The sequence below is a fragment of the Danio rerio genome, chromosome 6 (assembly GCF_049306965.1).
Source record: "Danio rerio strain Tuebingen ecotype United States chromosome 6, GRCz12tu, whole genome shotgun sequence".
Classification (NCBI taxonomy): domain Eukaryota; kingdom Metazoa; phylum Chordata; class Actinopteri; order Cypriniformes; family Danionidae; genus Danio; species Danio rerio.
In genome coordinates this window covers 37,176,233-37,194,713 of record NC_133181.1, presented here as the reverse complement: position 1 = coordinate 37,194,713, position 18,481 = coordinate 37,176,233, and the positions used below count along the sequence as shown (strand labels likewise).

At 34.7% G+C, this 18,481-nt stretch overlaps 1 protein-coding gene and 1 long non-coding RNA gene across 10 annotated transcripts in view; one reads left to right on the top strand and one right to left on the bottom strand.

The window, feature by feature from the left end:
* lrp8 (low density lipoprotein receptor-related protein 8, apolipoprotein e receptor) overlaps positions 1-18,481 on the bottom strand; it is a 332,503-nt gene that overhangs the window by 155,669 nt on the left and 158,353 nt on the right. For all 7 annotated transcript variants that reach the window (XM_073953023.1, XM_073953022.1, XM_073953024.1 and 4 more), the window contains 1 exon segment: positions 10,803-10,925. Coding sequence is in view for 4 of the 7 variants with exons in the window: in XM_073953021.1 (XP_073809122.1) it covers positions 10,803-10,925 (123 nt within the window). In the remaining 3 variants the exon portion in view is untranslated.
* On the top strand, positions 157-3,978 carry LOC103908727 (uncharacterized). 3 transcript variants are annotated; one of them, XR_012408057.1, is made up of 6 exons: positions 157-210; positions 338-399; positions 867-933; positions 1,737-1,784; positions 1,895-2,010; positions 2,781-3,978. It is a non-coding gene; the product is annotated as an uncharacterized lncRNA (long non-coding RNA). The 3 variants fall into 3 exon arrangements; XR_661946.4 differs by having other exon boundaries at positions 1,732-1,784; XR_012408056.1 differs by lacking the exon at positions 338-399 and having other exon boundaries at positions 1,732-1,784.

The window sequence follows — 18,481 nt, the reverse complement described above, 5'->3', positions numbered from 1 at the left end:
GGCGACCTGTTTCTCCGGACCTGTTTCTCCGCCTAACGGCGACCTGTTTCTCCGGACCTGTTTCTCCGACTAACGCGCGAGCTGTTGCTCCGCCTAACGCCTGACCTGTGCTCGCCTCACGCCCGACCTGTTGCTCCGCCTCACGCCCAGCCTGTTGATCGGTGGACGGGTAAGCGCGCATGGCATCGGAAGGAGCTCGAAAAGTATAAGGTAACTAATGAAACTAACGTGAAGCATGTTTGATGACCACTTTATAAACACAACACCTAGGATAATTTAGGAGCTTTTAATTGTAATAAAATGCCTTTTGAATGACACAGATTTTTATGTTGGCTAGGTGATGACAGTAAGTAACGTTACTGTGATTTGTGATCTTTCTGGGGTGTTAACTGTAAAGCAGTAAGTAGTATTTTTACTCTTGTATTTCTTAAGTTTGTTCATGGATTTTTGTGACAATACTTTGATGCATAAGTGTTGAATTCAGCTTCTAACAATGTTTTTTTTTTAAATCTAAATATATACAATAATTGTCCTGCTCTGCATGTACATTTTGTTTAGCTGTACATCTGTACATTGAATAGCAAATGTTATTAATTTACTATGAGCATTTTACATTCTAGATGTGATTTGAGCTATCTTTAATTAATCCTGTATGTAAGGGTCGTTTCATGCTAACGGAAATGTCTGAGCTAAGGTTAATTCCAACCTAATCATCTTCGACTGCAAAAAGAAAAAGTTTGACCACTGTTTTATGTGACACCCTGGATAATTATTATCATTTAGGAGTATTTTTGTGATATAGTGGCTAACATGATCTTTTTTTACTTAATTTTGCTTAAACGCTTTTATCTGTTATTCTTTTTCAGATGGATAATTGCGTGAAAATCAAACTAAAAGAATGCAATCTTGAGGAGTTAATCCCCACATTTGAAGGTATGTAATAATATTTTACTTGGTTCATTGTAATCATTAGGGCTGCCCTTGTCTAAACATTTGTCTGGTTGACTTGTGATGTTCATTTGAAGCATTAGTTGAATAATTACAGATTTATTAATAAACCATTTATTCATTAATTCATTTTCTTTTTGACTCAGTCCCTTTATTAATCTGGGGTCGCCACAGCGGAATGAATCGCCAACTTATCCAGCATATTTTTTACACAGCGGATTCATGCAGCATACATTGACTTTGCCAGTGTGGACTTTTTTTCTGCAACTAGTGGGTAGCACATTCGCCTCATAGCAACAAGGCCACTTGATCGATCCTTGGCTGGGTCAATAGGCCTTTCTGTGTGGAGTTTGCATGTTCTCCCCGTGTTCGCGTGGGTTTCCTCCAGGTGCCCCGGTTTCCAAAGACGTGGTAAAGGTGAATTAAGTAGACTAAATTGTCAATGGTGTATGTGTGTGAATGAGTATTTGTTTCCTAGTGATGGGTTGCAGCTGAAAGGGCATTCGCTGCATAAAACTTATGCTGGATATGTTGGTGGTTCATTCCATTGTGGTTACCCCAGATTAATAAAGCGACAAAGCTAAAAAGAAAATGAATGAATGAATAATAAATTTTTAGTTGACTAATGGTTATTCAATTATTAGGGGGCAGCCCTAGTAATCATTAGCCACTTCAACACTTTAAACTGAGAGATTGAACTCTAATGCCAATTTGTTTTTGTCTGGTTATTTTTTAAAATCTGCTGTTCATGCAACCAGTGACATTCTCTTGTTTTATTTTTAGCACAGGAGCGAACCTTTCCTCGTTTTTAGGTCAATTTGAATACAATTCAGAGGGTAAGGATTCAATTAAAGGTTTCTCGATGCATAATGATGCATTTAATGCATAATGATTGTCTTAGTTATTTTATTAACAATGAAAATGTTATTTTTATGTTTGTTATTAGGGTGGCATGGGGGCGCAGTGGGTAGTGCTGTCGCCTCACAGCAAGATGGTCGCTGGTTTGAGCCTTGGATGGGTTTCCCCTCCACAGTCCAATGACATGCGGTGTAGCTGAATTGGGTAAGCTGAATTGTCCATAGTGTGTGTGTAAATGAGAGTGTGATGGGTTGCAGTTGAAAGGGCATCTGCTGCGTAAAACATAAAAAGATGACGATTTTGTGAAAGTTGTGATTTGGTCACAGCTATGGTTTCTCAAATTTTTAGTGATTAGATGCTTTATATAAATAGTGAATGCAACAAACTCTAAATGGCCTGTAAGCCAATTATTTTCATTTAAGGAGAAGTCCACTTCCAACAAAAGATTCACACATAATGTACTCACCCCCTTGTCACCCAAGATGTTCATGTCATTCTTTCTTCAGTCAGAAAGATTTTTTTTTTAGGAAAATATTTCAGCAATTTTATCCATCTTAAACTGAGATTGTGCCTCATTTTTGAAGTTTTTAAAGAAAATTTAAATGCGGCTTCAAATGATACAAATACGGTTGCAAACAGTCCCTGCTCAGGAAGAAGGGTCTTATCTATTCTCATTAAGAAAACACAATTAAATACTTAATAATTTCAAATGCTCATCTTGCCTTACTATTACTTATTAAAAAAAGTTCCTTAGGCAAACCTGTTGTTGCATTGTCATCTTCACTCGGGCCAAAAAATTGCAGCATGGTGCCATGGTCAGTGGTTAACTAATGCCAACACTGGCTGATAGCTTGGTGTGTTATGGCCTTAATTGCTTCTAAAGGTATTTTAGGTGTTCTAAAGTTAACTCTAAAGATATTTAACTTTTACACTTTTGAGTTTTTAATAAATCTTACTTCTATTTATTTTTTCAGATTGGGACCAATATTGCTGAGTATCTTCATCCATTGAATTCAAGAATCTATTGAGTTTCCTCATGTTCTCATCCTTGGAGACCACCACTTCTTTCAAGCCTTTGCTCACGTGCTGTGCTATTTATTATTGCAAAGTACATTACTTGCCAAAGTGGACGTTTGCTATAAAGCATTCTACATCTTTGGTGTGAACTACCCCAAGCAGTGTTCCCTGGTGTGGCAGACTGTGGTTTATGGACATCCTGGGGAGGAGACACTAGCAGTAAGGGTTCTGCTAGCATTAATTTTTGCTGACAAACAGTAATCATTAATACTGTGACCTCACTGCTTCCTTGGATTCTGTGTTCTTTAACTTGTACTTTGGATTGTGGGGGAAAAGGAGCACCCAGAGAAAACCCACACGAACACGGGGAAAACATGCAAACTCCACACAGAAACACCAACTGACCCAGCTGAGGCTTAAACCACCGACCTTGTTGCTGTGAGGCAATCGTACTACCCACTGTGCCACCATGACACCCATTTCTAAAGAATAGTTTTAATAACTCATTTCTAATAACTGATTTCTTTTCTCTTTGCTATGATGACGGCACATAATAATGGACTAGATATTTTTTAAGACACTCTACACTGCAGTTACATTGCAACTAATGTTTCTTACAGACTCTTTTATATCTCAGGATTGATGTTTGCACATGATTGTTCGAGTAAAAGTTAAAGTTTTCCTATTTCAAATTTGTTTTAAAATGCTTCCATCCTCAGGTTTCATTTTAACTTTTATATCTGTTTTTTCTTCAAAACTGCATTTACATTGAACTTGATCATCCTTACTGATGATTGCTTTATATCTCATATATTGATGTTTGCACATAATTGTTAAAGGGAAAGTTATAAAATGTTTTCTTATTTTTTCTTAATATAAAATTTGTATTTTCTTAGTTTTTATTGTTTGTTTTGTTTTTTCAAGCTGTTTGATGCCTTTTCATTATTACTTTCACATATTTTTTTCTGCATTGCAGTTGATGATTTATATGAGAATATGTTGATGTTTGTGCTCAAATTACTTTCTGACTTCAGTCATTTAGATGCATTTTCATTATTACTTCCTTATACTATTGTTTTTCTCTACTCTGCAATAACATTGCAATTGCCTTACTGATGATTCCTGATTTATAAATGATGCAAATGTTTTTGAATGTATTTTAAATATGCATTTTCTTAAGGTAATTTGTCTGATTTCAGTCTGATGCATTGTTACTGAACTTTAGTCAGTGTTTCTGTGATACAGTTTGATAAATTTTCACAGAAATCGTCTTAACCCTTTAACTACCCTTTCAAGAAAAAAAATTGGATTGCATTTCTCAACTGCTAATGTCGCTATTGAACACAATCAGTACATTTTAACACGTTATAATTTCTAAAATATCAACCTCTACCAAATGATTGATATGTATGTTTATGGTAAAAGTACCAGAATTATGAAAAATCTGAAAAATTATGTGTAAGACCAATTAAAAAAAAAAAAAAAAAAAAAAAAAAAAAAAATATATATATATATATATATATATATATATATATATATATATATTTAAAATAAATATTTTGAACACTAAATCATCTTTTTTCTTATGACTTTAACAGTCATTATTTAAAACAGTAAAAACGAGGTCAACCATTTGGTAGAGCAGGCAGTCAAAGGGTTAATGCTGAGGTGCAGATGGGAAAAATCTCAAATTCATTTGGACACATTTTATCTTTTGTCATAAATAAAATTCCATTACTGAACAACTATGTATTGCTGTAGAATTGTTTTTATTTTAGTGATTTTAATCATCAGTTTCTAGATTAAATTTCTGACCCATTTTGGGTTACATTCAACCCAGCAGTGTAGTAATTTTTAACTAATAGTTGGGTTAAAATCACAACCCAGCATGCTGGGTTAAACTTGTAACCCAACTTGCTGGGTTAAAGTAACCCAGCGTTGGGTTTGTCCCTTTTTTACCCAGCGCTGGGTTACCAAAACAACCCAAATTGGGTTGTTTTCAACCCAGCAGTTTTTAGAGTGTACAGTTGCAAGCTCTGACCTATGACTAGTGAGAATTCATATGTGTGTTTGAGTGTACTGTATGTGTTTCTATATCTGAATGGGCAGCACAGTATATCATTTTAGCAATGATACAGTAATGTGCGCATAGATGAGCAATTGCAAAAATGAACCATAATAGAGTGAAAGTTTATCATTTGCATGGGTTTTTAAAATCTGTGACTGTTTAAATATTTTGAAGCAAGTTTAAAGCATTCGGGTACAAGAAATTCTTAAGCTAAAACCTTAAGCAAGACTCTACACATTTCAATGAAAATATATTACATTATTAATATTGTACATATTACATTATTACACCCTATAAACAGCACTTTTACTGATTTTGACTGTAATGTATATGATAATATACACCTTTTGTAAAGCTGCTTTGGAAACAATAATTATTGTGAAAAGCATTTTAAAAATAAATTTAAGTTTAACTGAAAATATAACGCGTAGTTTGAACAATATTGCTTATTTTATTATTTATATGACAAAGATATTACATTATATTATTTAATGTATATACCTGAATACTTTTTGACTCCCCAGAATACCATAAAGCACTATTCAACTGTGTTTTGTTCTATTGTGTTTGTCAATGCTTAACGTGTTTATTATATTTTATTCTGATGCACTCCCCTAAAAAATGACCAAAATCATTATAAAATTATTTCAAACAGCAACATAGGCTTGTTCTGAAAACGTAGCCCTGTATACATTTCTGGAGATCGTGAATTATTTAGCCAGAAGTACGTATGGCTGCATTTCGTCTTTAAAGCGAACACTATGGGGCAGTATGACACAGTTCCAATGGACGGCTTGCCCACTATTACCAGTTTGTCCAGTAGCTCGCCATGTACAGCAGCGGACTTGAGACACAGAGAGGAATTGACCACGACAACGGGGTTTGAGTTCGGAGAATAACAATTCCAGAAAGCAGGTTAGACAAAAACAAAAGCCAAAAAACTAAATAAACAAGTAAATAACAGGGTGAGAAAGTGGTAAAATCTGAAAATGTGGTAAAAATCAGGCGAGGGCTTTTCATTTTTCTGGATTACTTTTAAAACGGTTGGGTCTTAGGAAAGTGGGTGGTCAGGACAATTAGTGCTTCTGAAAACACTATTGGTTGGGTTTAGGAAAGGAGGAGAGGGGGTCAGTCGATTGGTAAGTCAGTCAGTCAGTCGGTCGGTCAGTCAAAACAGCAGGCGTGCATAGCACTCGTCAGAAAAATTCGAGATCTCAAAAAGCATACAGAGTGGCCTCTGGTGGATTCGCCAAAACAAAAACTGCAAAAACATTTTTTTTTAAAATGTCGCTCCTGAAACAAATTTGGCGCTCTCCAGAAATGTATGTAGCGGTACATTTTTAAATTGAACTTGGGTTGTCAAAAAGTGCAAGTCAAGTCTTCTGATGAAACTGCATTCATATCGAATACACCTTTATAAAATTAGCAACATCCAGTAAGATGTATTTAAATAATAACTATTTAAAATGTTACTTTAAAAGTTCTGTATGTAAGCGTTTCCCTCTTCTAAAGCATTAAAATGCCAGAATATGTTTACAGACATTTAAAATACATGCTAAATGAACCTATTTATCTGAAAACAATGGCAAGGTCAGTTATTCTTTAAAAATGTGCATTCTGTGTTAGAATTGTTTGTCTTTGTCGGCGCAATAGCCTAGTGGTTAGCGCGCAGACATATGGTGCAATAGCAAGTCAGGGCGTCGCGAGTTCGAATCCCGGCTCGACAAAATTTCCCTACCCTGTCTCTCTCTCTCCCACTTCACTTCCTTTCTCAATACTGTCCTATTTAATAAAGGCCAAAAATAAATCTTTAAATAATAATAAAAATTGTTTGTCTTTGTTTGGTCTGTGTAACTGTATAACCCACTGAACGTTTATCCAATTATATTTCGGCAGAAAACACATCGTATATACATGAATGAATGTTTCTTGTGCTCAGGTAGAGAGCAATAATGGAGAAGAGACTAACGAAAAGTGCTTACTACATAGGGATGTGTCCATCAGATCATTGTTCATGCAGAAAGCTCTTCTAACAAGCTGGTCATCAAAATCAGCTGTGGTAAATAAGAGAGACATGCAAAATATGCAGTGTAGGAGGTAGAGGCGTGAGGTCCAGGATTGAGAAATGCTGAAATAATGTGACTTGATGGAAAATATATACAATTTTACAATTAAAGTCAGCATGAATGACAAGTTGTTGCAGAATTGTATGTATGATGACATATTTCCAACATTTCCAAGCTGTTTGATGTCATCAGAGAAGGACTGCCATTACAGAGCAAAAGCTAATTGTTATAATTTGATTAAAGATTACCAGATGAAATTGTTTTTTTCAGTGAATTGATTTGCATGAATTAATTAAACACCTTAAAACTAAGAATGAACTCTAGCAAAATTAACAGTGTCAATTTTAATTTAACATGGACTTCAACTGTATTACATTTAACAGACACATTAGCCAGCAGCTAGCTCTCTGAAACTCTTATATGGTTGCCCACTGAAGCTAAGCAGGTCTGTGCCAGGTCAGTACCTGGATGGGGCAGTACCACATGGGAAAGCTAGGTTGCTGCTAGAAGGGGGTGCTCAACCTGCGGTGTGAGTGGGTCCTAACGCCCCAGTATATTGATGGGGACTCTATACGGCTCAGTGATCGCCGTCGTTAAACCAAGGCCCTGACCCTCTGTGGTCATTAAAAATCAGGATGTCCTCCGAAAAGAGTAGGGGCTTAACCCCAGCATCCTGGCCAAATTTGCCCACTGGCCTCAATTGGCTTCATCATTCTGTCTCCTCTCCACTAATCAGCTAGTGTGTGATGTCAAAGTCCCTTTAAGGCAAGACATTTCACTCGCCAGGGATCTTTGAAACGCCTCTCAGGCAGTATGGGGAAACATCAAATTCTCCAAAATTGCTTGCCAAGCTTACCACTGAATTTCATATTAGGAATCATCACTAAAACTGTACAACAACTGTCTCTTTAGCTTCATTTCTAAATGTCCAAATCACACAAAATCTGCAGAAACTCTCGTCTGGTCTGAGCCCCTCCCCCAGAGTATCGTCACTCTATAGCGATCGATGATTGGCTCCAGTACTAGAAGGCAGGGCTTTATTCACCGTAGTGACAGTTACACTATTTCCCATTCAAAAAAATGTGAGTTCCCCTTTAAAAATGTGTAAAGCATTTTGTGTTTCCGGTGAAGCACTGCATAAATGTAAGAAATTACTATAATTAACTGAGATAAGTGAATTAAATATCCAGTATTAAATACCAAACAAGTACAAATCTAATATCAAACTAAAATATATTAAAAAATATTTATAAAATACTCTTTTTATTTGTTTGTGTAAAACTAGATATAAGCCATATAGGATACAATATTGTGTCCAATTGCATACTGAACATTTTGGCAATATGAAGGTATCAGATATTATATGAGTACAGACAATATGCAGCTCTGAGTTTAGCACTATAGAATATTAATATACACTACAAACACAGCCTAAATCACTCTCATCATTTTCAGGCCAGAATACTACAGTATAAGCAGAAGAAGAAAAAGCAAATCACAGCTGATTGAGTTTTCATTCTGATCTAATGACCACTGAACTGGAAGCTTCCCTTTTTCCTTCGAATGTCAGCGAGGAAAAGCAAGTGAGACAGAAACTACTCCTGATTCTGTAATGCAGTAACAACAGAATCTGAGCACAAGGAATATGTGTGAAAAATGTGATTTGCACATGCTCTGACTGGACAATATCAATTACCAGTACACAAGAGAGTGAGAATCGCCAAGAGGAGTGAACATTACTGCTGCCAATTAGCAGCTGGAGCCTAATTCAGCCAACGGCAAAATCACATCACATGGCCAGAGAGAAAGTCTCAGTCTACAGCTTAAAATAACAATTATTGAGATCGCCAAACAGCCACAGGCGGAGATCTGTGGTAGAAAAACAAACTACAAAGAACTGGATCCATGTAAATAAATGTCAAAACTGTTTATGTGCATGACAAATATGTTTACTATAACTGAGAAGACACATGGATAAGCAGTAATGTGAGTTTTTACGCCTTCTTTGAAAGCAGAAATGTATAAGGTGAATTCCAAATGGAGTTATTAAAAATAAATAAGCTTCCTGCTACTCTGTCAAGGAAGTATATGGACATATACAAAATCAGATTCAAAATAAACTGTCAAAACATCAATTCTGTGCACTGACGCTTTCATTATCCGGTCATTTGTTGTTTAAATAAATCAAACATTACAATTTTCTAAATACTGGCTGTTTACTTGAATAATTGTTATTTGGAAAAACCTTGAAGCAATACTCAATGAATAATAATTTCAATGCTATGAAAGACTGCCCTAACTTATTATGTTATTTTTATTTTATAATGGTGTTGAAATGTTTACCCGTAATATTTTGCTAATCGGAAATAAGACTGCCATGCCCAAAAAGTCTGAAATAATTGGATACAAAATGCTAAATTAATAATTTAAATATTATTCTAATGAATGAAAACCTAAAACCCAGTAATCTAAAAATCTATTATTTAATTCTAATTATTTAAATCCTTTTTTTGTTGTTTTAAAAATATAATTTCATATTATTAAATATACTATTAAAGCTGAAAATTGATTGATGCTTAATATTTTTGTCATGACAACTCTCTAAGATTTTATTCATTTCAATCAATCAATCAATCAATCAATCAATCAATCAATCAATCAATCAATCAATCAATCAATCAATATATAAATATATATAATAATACATTGTGGATTGTGTCTAAGCAGCTGAACATGGAAATTTTAGAAAACTGAAACTGTGTCAGTCCATTTAGTTTGGTAATGAATAAATACAGTATATGGCAATGTTATTGTGCTTGGTCTTGGCAGAATAGACCTGTTGAGCTGCTGCTGCTTTAATTATTTTTGCAGAGTAAGTACCAATACTTGCTACTGTCAGTATATTCATGCCCCCACCCCTTCACGTGAACGCGCAAAACAAGAGGTAGGGGTGTTCCAAACATCAGCAGCATGGCTGCACATGGAAGTCAGGAGATGCACAAATTAGCATTTTTTTGTCATTATTACAAAGTTTTACAACAAACTAGCATGTTTTAATACATTCATAACCGCGTTTGTGTTTTACCATCATGCTTTAAAAAAAATGCTAAAATAAAAACTGCTAAATTTCACAATCTATATTCCATAATACTAACTCCTATATGGTAGTCCCACAACACACTTTTACATTTGACACTCAAATACCCTGTCAGAAAAGTCTAGTGGCTGTGAAGGATCTTTTTTACAGTGTCTGATTTAATGTTAATGTTGTTTTCGTATGTTTACATGGATGAATATGGCCCCGGTATAAATGCGCAGTGCCGTATATAGTTGCTTCAGTGATTTCCTAAAGATAAAAACCCAGAAATAACGCAACTGGAATAGCTACAGCAGTTGCGATCGTCATATGAAGAATGAGATTGCGGTGACATATGATGATGTGTGCAGGTGTTGTAGTGCATTTTATCACTGCTGCTGCGAACATTATATACATATAACCCGTGTGGCAGATCTTAACGCTGGGGAGGAGGAGGGTCTCCAAAACGCGCTGCAGATTGCTAACATTAACCAACACTGAAGCATTTAAAATATTGAGGAGCAATCTCACTGGCTGCTGAGCCGACAACAGCCAATTACCTTCACTGTGTAGTTGATGACGTCACATGAGATTAGATATGGCCTATCAAGAGTGCGTGCGCAAATAGATTTTCAAGACAGAAATTTGTCTTCATGAAAAAGTGCATATTTCAGAATTTGATTTTTGGATGGTTTGCATGCTTTGATTTGGATCAGAATCAGCTAAAGCTACACACACACACACACAAACACACTAATAGTTTACTCACTGCAGGCGGAGTCTGCTTCATCCGAACCGTCTGGACACTCTGGCTCTCCATCACACCTCCATCGGCCTGGGACACACTGGCCGTTCTTACATGCAAAGTCAGTTGTGGCACAGGTCTTCTTTGCTGTTTAAGAAAACAGAGCAAGGTAAGGGGACAGGATCAAATACATTTAGCACTTTTAACACTCATACATGCTCACACACACACACAAACCGAGTCTTTTTATATTCAGTTCAAATTGAACATCTATTCATATTCAGTCAAAAAGTGAAAATCCTTTCCACAATCCAAAATAAAATGAACATAACAAAACTGGATAAGTTGAGAAACAACTCTACACCTGCACTTGTTCTTTTCTGGTGCAAGAAAAAAAAATACTTGAGCACACGAGCCTTCAGATATGAACAATAAACAGCAAGCACAATGAGGCAAAGTGTGTTTATTTGTCATTTATTCTTGTTGAGTTTATGGTTTAATTGGAAAGAGCATGAATTGAACGCACGGCTCCACCGGGACCAATTACAAAGGCCCAGGTACACATTACTGTGGATTCATGATCCTTTACTTTTGTTTGTGAATTAAGGGCTGCTTTGTCCATTGAATTTGTAGCAGGAGTAAAAGAGCCTGAAGGGGAACGACTAATGATGATGTCAGCTCTCTGTGAGCGAGACCAATAAGAGCTTTATCAGTCAGAGACGACACAGAGATTTAACACTGTTCATCTCTTATCATGTGTATCAACTGAACAATGTTTGATTTGAGTGGGTCTCCTGGTCTTATGTAGCTAATATTAGTTCTGCTTTCTTTTCCTACAGAGCCAATTGCCTGAATTGTATGGATTGAACTTTACAAATTCACTTTAAACATACTTTAATTTTATTTTTTGTACAAAATCTTGTGTCACTGAAATTTTGTTTTTATTTTTAATTTTTTTTTTGCCAACTTGATTAAATGAAGGTTACATATGAAATGGAGCCAAAAAAGTGACTTCAGAAGGTCACACAATAAAATTGTCAGCATGATAAAACTGTTCAAATATGCACCAAATCAATTGTGAGTACAAAAAAAAGGTAGCAATATGTATAAATCCTCAATTACAGTACACTGACTTTTTAAATTATTCAACATGACAAAAAAGAGGACAATATTAAAAAATATTCAAAATAAAAGGATACTTTAGTTAACTAAAACTCTGGATTTTAATAATATTTTTTTAAATGCTGAAACTAAAAATAATAAATTTTGTATATTAGGGCTGCATAATATTGGAAAAATCAGACATTGCGATGTTTTGTTTTTCTGCGATATAAATTGCGATATAAATACAATTTCACCAGATGACTAAAATCGCAATATTTGGTAAGAATTCAGGTACAGAAATTGAATTAAATGTAAAATAACACTACATAGCATCGTCTTTGTATAATTAAATCAACAAAACATTTTTAATTCAATTAATTTAATTTTAATTAAAGTTTCAAACGGTACAATTTCTAGTGCCTGAATGCTTTTAACCAGGGGTGTCCAAAAATGTTCTTATGAAGGGCCAAAATCCAAGCTCGATTGAGAGCTGTGGGACAAAAGTAAACATCGCAAACTGTATTACATTAAGGTTGCCATAGATAATTAGATAATTTCCAAATTTTTTTTCATAAAATTTCAAAATAAATAGAAACATTTACTTAAACTGTATTTACTAATGCATTCTAAATTTTCCAAAATATATGTTATTTTACCGAATAATTAAATTTAAGTTTTTTGTCGTTCAACAATATAACAAACAAACAAAAAGTTACAGTACATTAAAAAAGAAATGAGAATCTCTGTTAAAGCCATTCTCCTACCCTTTATAATCATTTCCCTCTGGTGGGCCAAATCAAATGATATAAAGGGACAACTTTGGCCCGTAGGCCTGAGTTTGGGCATCACAGTTTTAAACTCTCTTGATATGCTCATACAGTCACATGCCTTAAAAACATGTAAATTATAAACATTTGCTCCATTATGGTAAAAATCTCCAGTCATTCTTGCTTGATTACTTTCTGAACTGTGGCTTCTGGTCAAATATAATCCTAATTTAACATTTCAGATCTTTGCTATATGACTTTTGCGGTTACACACATTGCAATATCGATGCTAAAATGATATATTGTGCAGTCCTACTGTATGTATTTTTAATCAACAGATTGTGTTTACTAATATTGTCAGGAAATTTGCAAATAACATTTTACTATTACAAATGATACACCATATGTTAACCTAAATAAGATGAAAGTCAAAATCAAGAAAGCAAAAGACAGCAAAAAGAAGTCAGTGAGCTGCAAAAGGCCAGTCAGAAAGCGCTATTCTGTGATGATTTTCTTCTCTGGAACGGTGAGCAAATCCCGAGCCCTTGCCTCCCATCAGAACAAGAGGATTTCATCTAAGTCTCCCGTATCTCCACAGCCAAGCTCCCTTATGCTGAAACAAGCCTGGAGATTTACCAACTCACACATCACAGAGGCCATGAGTTCTGCTCGTCGGCCCCTTATCTCTCTTTTGCTCTCTGGAGCCGCAGTCAGAGTGTTATGAGTTGAACACCTTCAAAAACTACAGAGAGTACAACGAGAGAGAGGTGGTTCATGAGCTGGGTGCTGCTTAATTACAAGAGATCCTTCACTAGCCTTATCACAAGGACAAACCTTGACCTTGTCACACCACTCATTCCTTTCAGGCTGAACATTATATTCATTTTCCTGAAGGTGAGGAGGGCTTTAATTTTCTTCACTGTTTAAGTAGAATCTTTGAAGGTTGAATCCACAAACATACAGTTTTAAAATGATTAATTAACATATATATATATATATATATATATATATATATATATATATATATATATATATATATATATATATATATATATATATATATATATATATATATATACAGTTGAAGTCAGAATTATTAGCACCCCTGAATTATTAGCACCCCTGTTTATTTTTTTCCCAAATTTCTGTTTAATGGAGGGAAGATTGTTTCAGCACATTTCTAAGCATAAAAGTTTTAAAAACTTATTTCTAATAACTGATTTATTTTATCTTTGTCATAATGACAGTAAATAATATTTTACTTGATATTTTTCAAGACACTTCTATACAGCTTAAAATGACATTTAAAGGCTTAACTTGGGTAATTAGGTTAACTAGGCAGGTCAGGGTAATTAGGCAAAGTATTGTATAATGATGGTTTGCTCTGTAAATTATTTAAAAAAAAAATAGCTTAAAGGGGCTAATAATTTTGTCCCAAAAATGGCTTTTAAAAAATTAATAACTGCTTTTATTCTAGCCGAACTAAAACAAATAAGACTTTCTCCAGAAGAAAAAAATATTATTAGACATACCGTGAAAATTTCATTGCTCTGTTAAAAATAATTTGGGAAATATTTAAAAAAGAAAATAAAAATCAAAAGGGGGCTAATAATTCTGACTTCAACTGTATATATATACATACATATATACATACACACACATATATACACATTCGTTGATTTCTAGTTACAAGAGACGTCAGTGGAGCACGAGCCCAAAGCCCATTGTAAATGGTCAAGGAATCCACATGCATGCACTTGTCACTTCAGGTCAGAATGACAACACATGAAAATAAATACCGTATAGCAGCAGTGAGGAGACTCATGTAAATAAAAAATAATGTCACCACAGAGGCTATTTGGTTTCTTTTCTTGTGCATCTCAGCTCCCCATCTAAAAGATTTTTTTGTTATGGGGGTAATGTAGTCATTCAACTTCACAATTTGTAATGTTGCAGTATGTATTTGAATAATGATGGCTGGTTCCTTTACTTGAAAGCTCAGATTTGATTATCATAATTTATGCTGTTTACAGAGTTTGAGGTTTACTTTATTTTTATTCACACCTCAAATTTTGCTTTGATTGTTCAGTATTCATGATTTACCATTACACACTTTGGAACATTTTATATATCAAGTTTAAGAGTCTCTTTAACACTTAAATTTGTTGTATTATAAAGAGATCAGATATTTTGTTTAAATATTTTAGTTTTTGAACTAAAATATAAACTAATAAAACTATTTGCCTTAGTAATGCTGTAGCAATAAAATCCTAATAATTTTATTTTATGTATTGTTAAAAATATTCTCAGAATAATTATTAATATCGAATTATATGAAATTATATTTTGCAATATTGCTCAGCCCTGTTTTCTATAAGTGGTTTATCAAGCCCACTCACCTGTGTGAAGCACATTTCATAAATTCACAATCTCATTTTTTAAAGTTATTTATTTATTTTTTTGAGATATGTGGTTGTAAGATTGTTCATTCATTTTCTTGACGGCTTAGTCCCTTAATTAATCTGGAGTCGCCATAGCAGAATAAACCGCCAACTTATCCAGCATATGTTTTACGCCGCGGATGCCCTTCCAGTTGCAAGCCATCACTGGGAAACATCCATATACATGCATTCACACTCATACACTACGGAAAATTTAGCCTACCCAATTCACCTATACCACATTTTTGGACTTGTGGGGGGAAACCGGAGCACCTGGTTGAAACCCATGCAAACTCCACACAGAAATGCCAACTGACCCAGTTGGGGTAAGAACCAGCGACCTTCCTGCTGTGAGGTGATTGTGCTACCCACTGCGCCACCATGCTGCCCGTTGTGAGATTGTATCTGGTGCAAATGTGGATTAAAGTGTCAGAGAGATGAAAGAGTGTTCTTTCTACTGGTAGTTTGTCAAGCCCACTCACTTATGTGAGGTATACTTAAGGGGGTCGCACACTGGATGTACCACACCATGCAGTGCCATGCATTTTAGAATTCTAAACAAAGATTTCTATTAGGGTACGCACTTCGGCACCGCAAGTAGGCGGCTGTCCGTGACACCCAGCTACAACTCAGGACACTTCATATTTCTGCCACACCACAGAGCACCATCTGAATAGTTTCATTTTAAATCTGTAATACTTCCAACTGTGATTAGAGCGTTGCAGCATGGTGCTAAGTAGCGTATCCAGTGTGCGACCTGCTTTACTATTCCACAATGTTTTGAGGTTGTCGTGTCGTGGGGGGCGCAGAAAAAAGGGGATTTATAATATATGAAGAGTTCAGATGCAAAAACAAAAAAAAAACATTCATTGCCATCTGAAATTTCCATTGAAAATGAGCATTTTTGTCAGACTCCTATGTTTATGTTTAGTTATTTCATTTTGAAAACCTTTGGAGTGTATTCTTTGTATGTTTGGCTTCACTATCGTCCCCTTACTCGAGTTTAACAAATTTTTGTTTGATACTTTGTTTAAATTTGCTACTTTACTATATTATTTTTATTAGTGTAAATGTTTCTATTTTTATATATATATTTGGGCATTATTCTGGTTTCACTTTTGTACATTAAATCACTTTAGTTGGCAGTACTCTTGTCAGTCTTTTGCTTACACCCTTACAGTACATTGTAAAATTACCATAATAATTCTTATGAGTGAGTTTCGTGACATCTACGACATGAATTCTATTCCTGTACTCCACTGGAAAACCAAAATGCTCCTACACAGGCAACTTAACTGTTTATGAGGGACCTGTAATCTCAATATATGTGAAGCAGAAATCCTGCTTATACAGTTGTAACCGAGTGATCGCTCACTCAAGTCACATGACATGATATGCACTTGAAAAATACTAACTTTAGAATATAATACTTAGAACAAAAGCTAATCATTACTAATACAATTTAATCAAATGTGATAAAATAAAGATGTTTAAATAGGTTCAATTAGGTAGAGACAAGTGACGTCAACCTTAACAATGGGCAGCAGGGTGCGTAAGAGTACCGCGGTATGTCACGAGAGTTTTGCGATACGTATCATGGTTGGTGTATCGCTATGTTTCGGTTTGGTTTTAATATTGTTACACCCCTAATAAATATATATATATATATATATATATATATATATATATATATATATATATATATATATATATATATATATATATATATATATATATATATATATATTTAACAATTTTGTAATATGTGGTATATCAAATCTAATTACTATATATATATATATATATTATTTTTTATTTTATTTATTTATTTTATTCTATAGAAATGATACATCTATAAAAGTATAAAATATTATTGCTTACCCAAACATTGTTATGAGAACTTTAAAAAGCCTTTACAGGGATTTAAAAACATGCTGATCTTAAAAAATATATTTTATTATTTGTTATAAAAAAATAAATAAGTGTTTTGAAACAGGATACTAGAGTTTAGAGATGCTAATGACATTAAGTCAATGTTATGCTTAAACTGATCCACTGCAGCAAAAAAATTATAAATAGAATCAGACATTGAAGTAGAGCCAGATGCTACTGACTCTGAGGGTATAAGGGAGCTGATGTGTGACTTGGGGGGAGGCAGGGGAGACTTGTGTGACTTGATGTTTGATAAAACTGCCAAGCTCAAGTGTTGGTTTTACTAATTTTCCTGTAGGACTGCAAATGTGGGCAGGAAGCTTCAAGCACACGCTCATGGGATATGCTGATTAAAAGATGGTATGTATTACAAGCAGCAAATACTTCATTATGCAGATTCTCACACCCAGCACACATACATATTGAAATACTGCACGTACAGCCTCGTGATATATGAGAGTCGTATGGAAAGTCACAAATCACACACAAGGCTGAACAAACAAAGAGTGCACATGCTCGGAAATAAAACAATCCTCACACTTCACATACAGTGTGCACATCTATATAGGAACCATTGATAAATATTAGAAATCCTTTTTTATAATATTTATCAATGGCTCCTGTGTAGATATGTTCCTAAATAAAATGCTGAAAAAAAAAACACAAAAGCTCACTGGGTCCAGCAATCAGAAATTCTCTAAAATATACAATCCAATATCACCTACATCACAAAAAGCCTCCATTTTCATGTAAAAACAAATGTCTTTTTCATCTTTTTTCTGATAATGTTTTGTGCAAAAGATCAAAAGATTAAACAATAAACACATTTTCACAGCCTTCTTTGCTCATATTTACCAAGAGTACCAATTTTAGTGGAAGGAACTGTATATAAACATCAGGCCTGCCACTCTGCAAATGTTATTTTTCTCTATTTCCCTGATGACGCTTTAATACATCTTAGAATGGAGTGGGTAAAAACAAATCAAGAGGGGTGTGTGTGAGCATCTGTGCACATAAGCAAAGCCATGACATTCCCAAGGTCCCATGCTTGAGAGACCACACTGATTACAGAGGGATTGCTGATGTGTGATGTTAGCAGTAGGTGACCCCAGTGTGCGTTTCACAAAGTGGCCGGTCTGCACAGGACACAACTGCAACTCAAGGTCAGCTTCAATTTTACAAACCATTTCCTCCAAGACTCTTACAGAGAACGTTAGACTGTGGTCTGAACATGCTTAACACCTTCAGGTGTCCTGAAAAGTAATTGTAAAAAGCAATGGTGCAGATGGAAAATTGTCATTCAGTCTACATCAACATGGTCTGAAGAGCTACTTAAATGGTATAAGAAGGCGCTTTATTGCTATTGACTACTTGGTTGTAACAAAATAAAAGTATATTGTTTAGGGATGTAATACGGTTTTACTGCTGCACTTGTGGAACTTCATTTGAAACTTTAGTT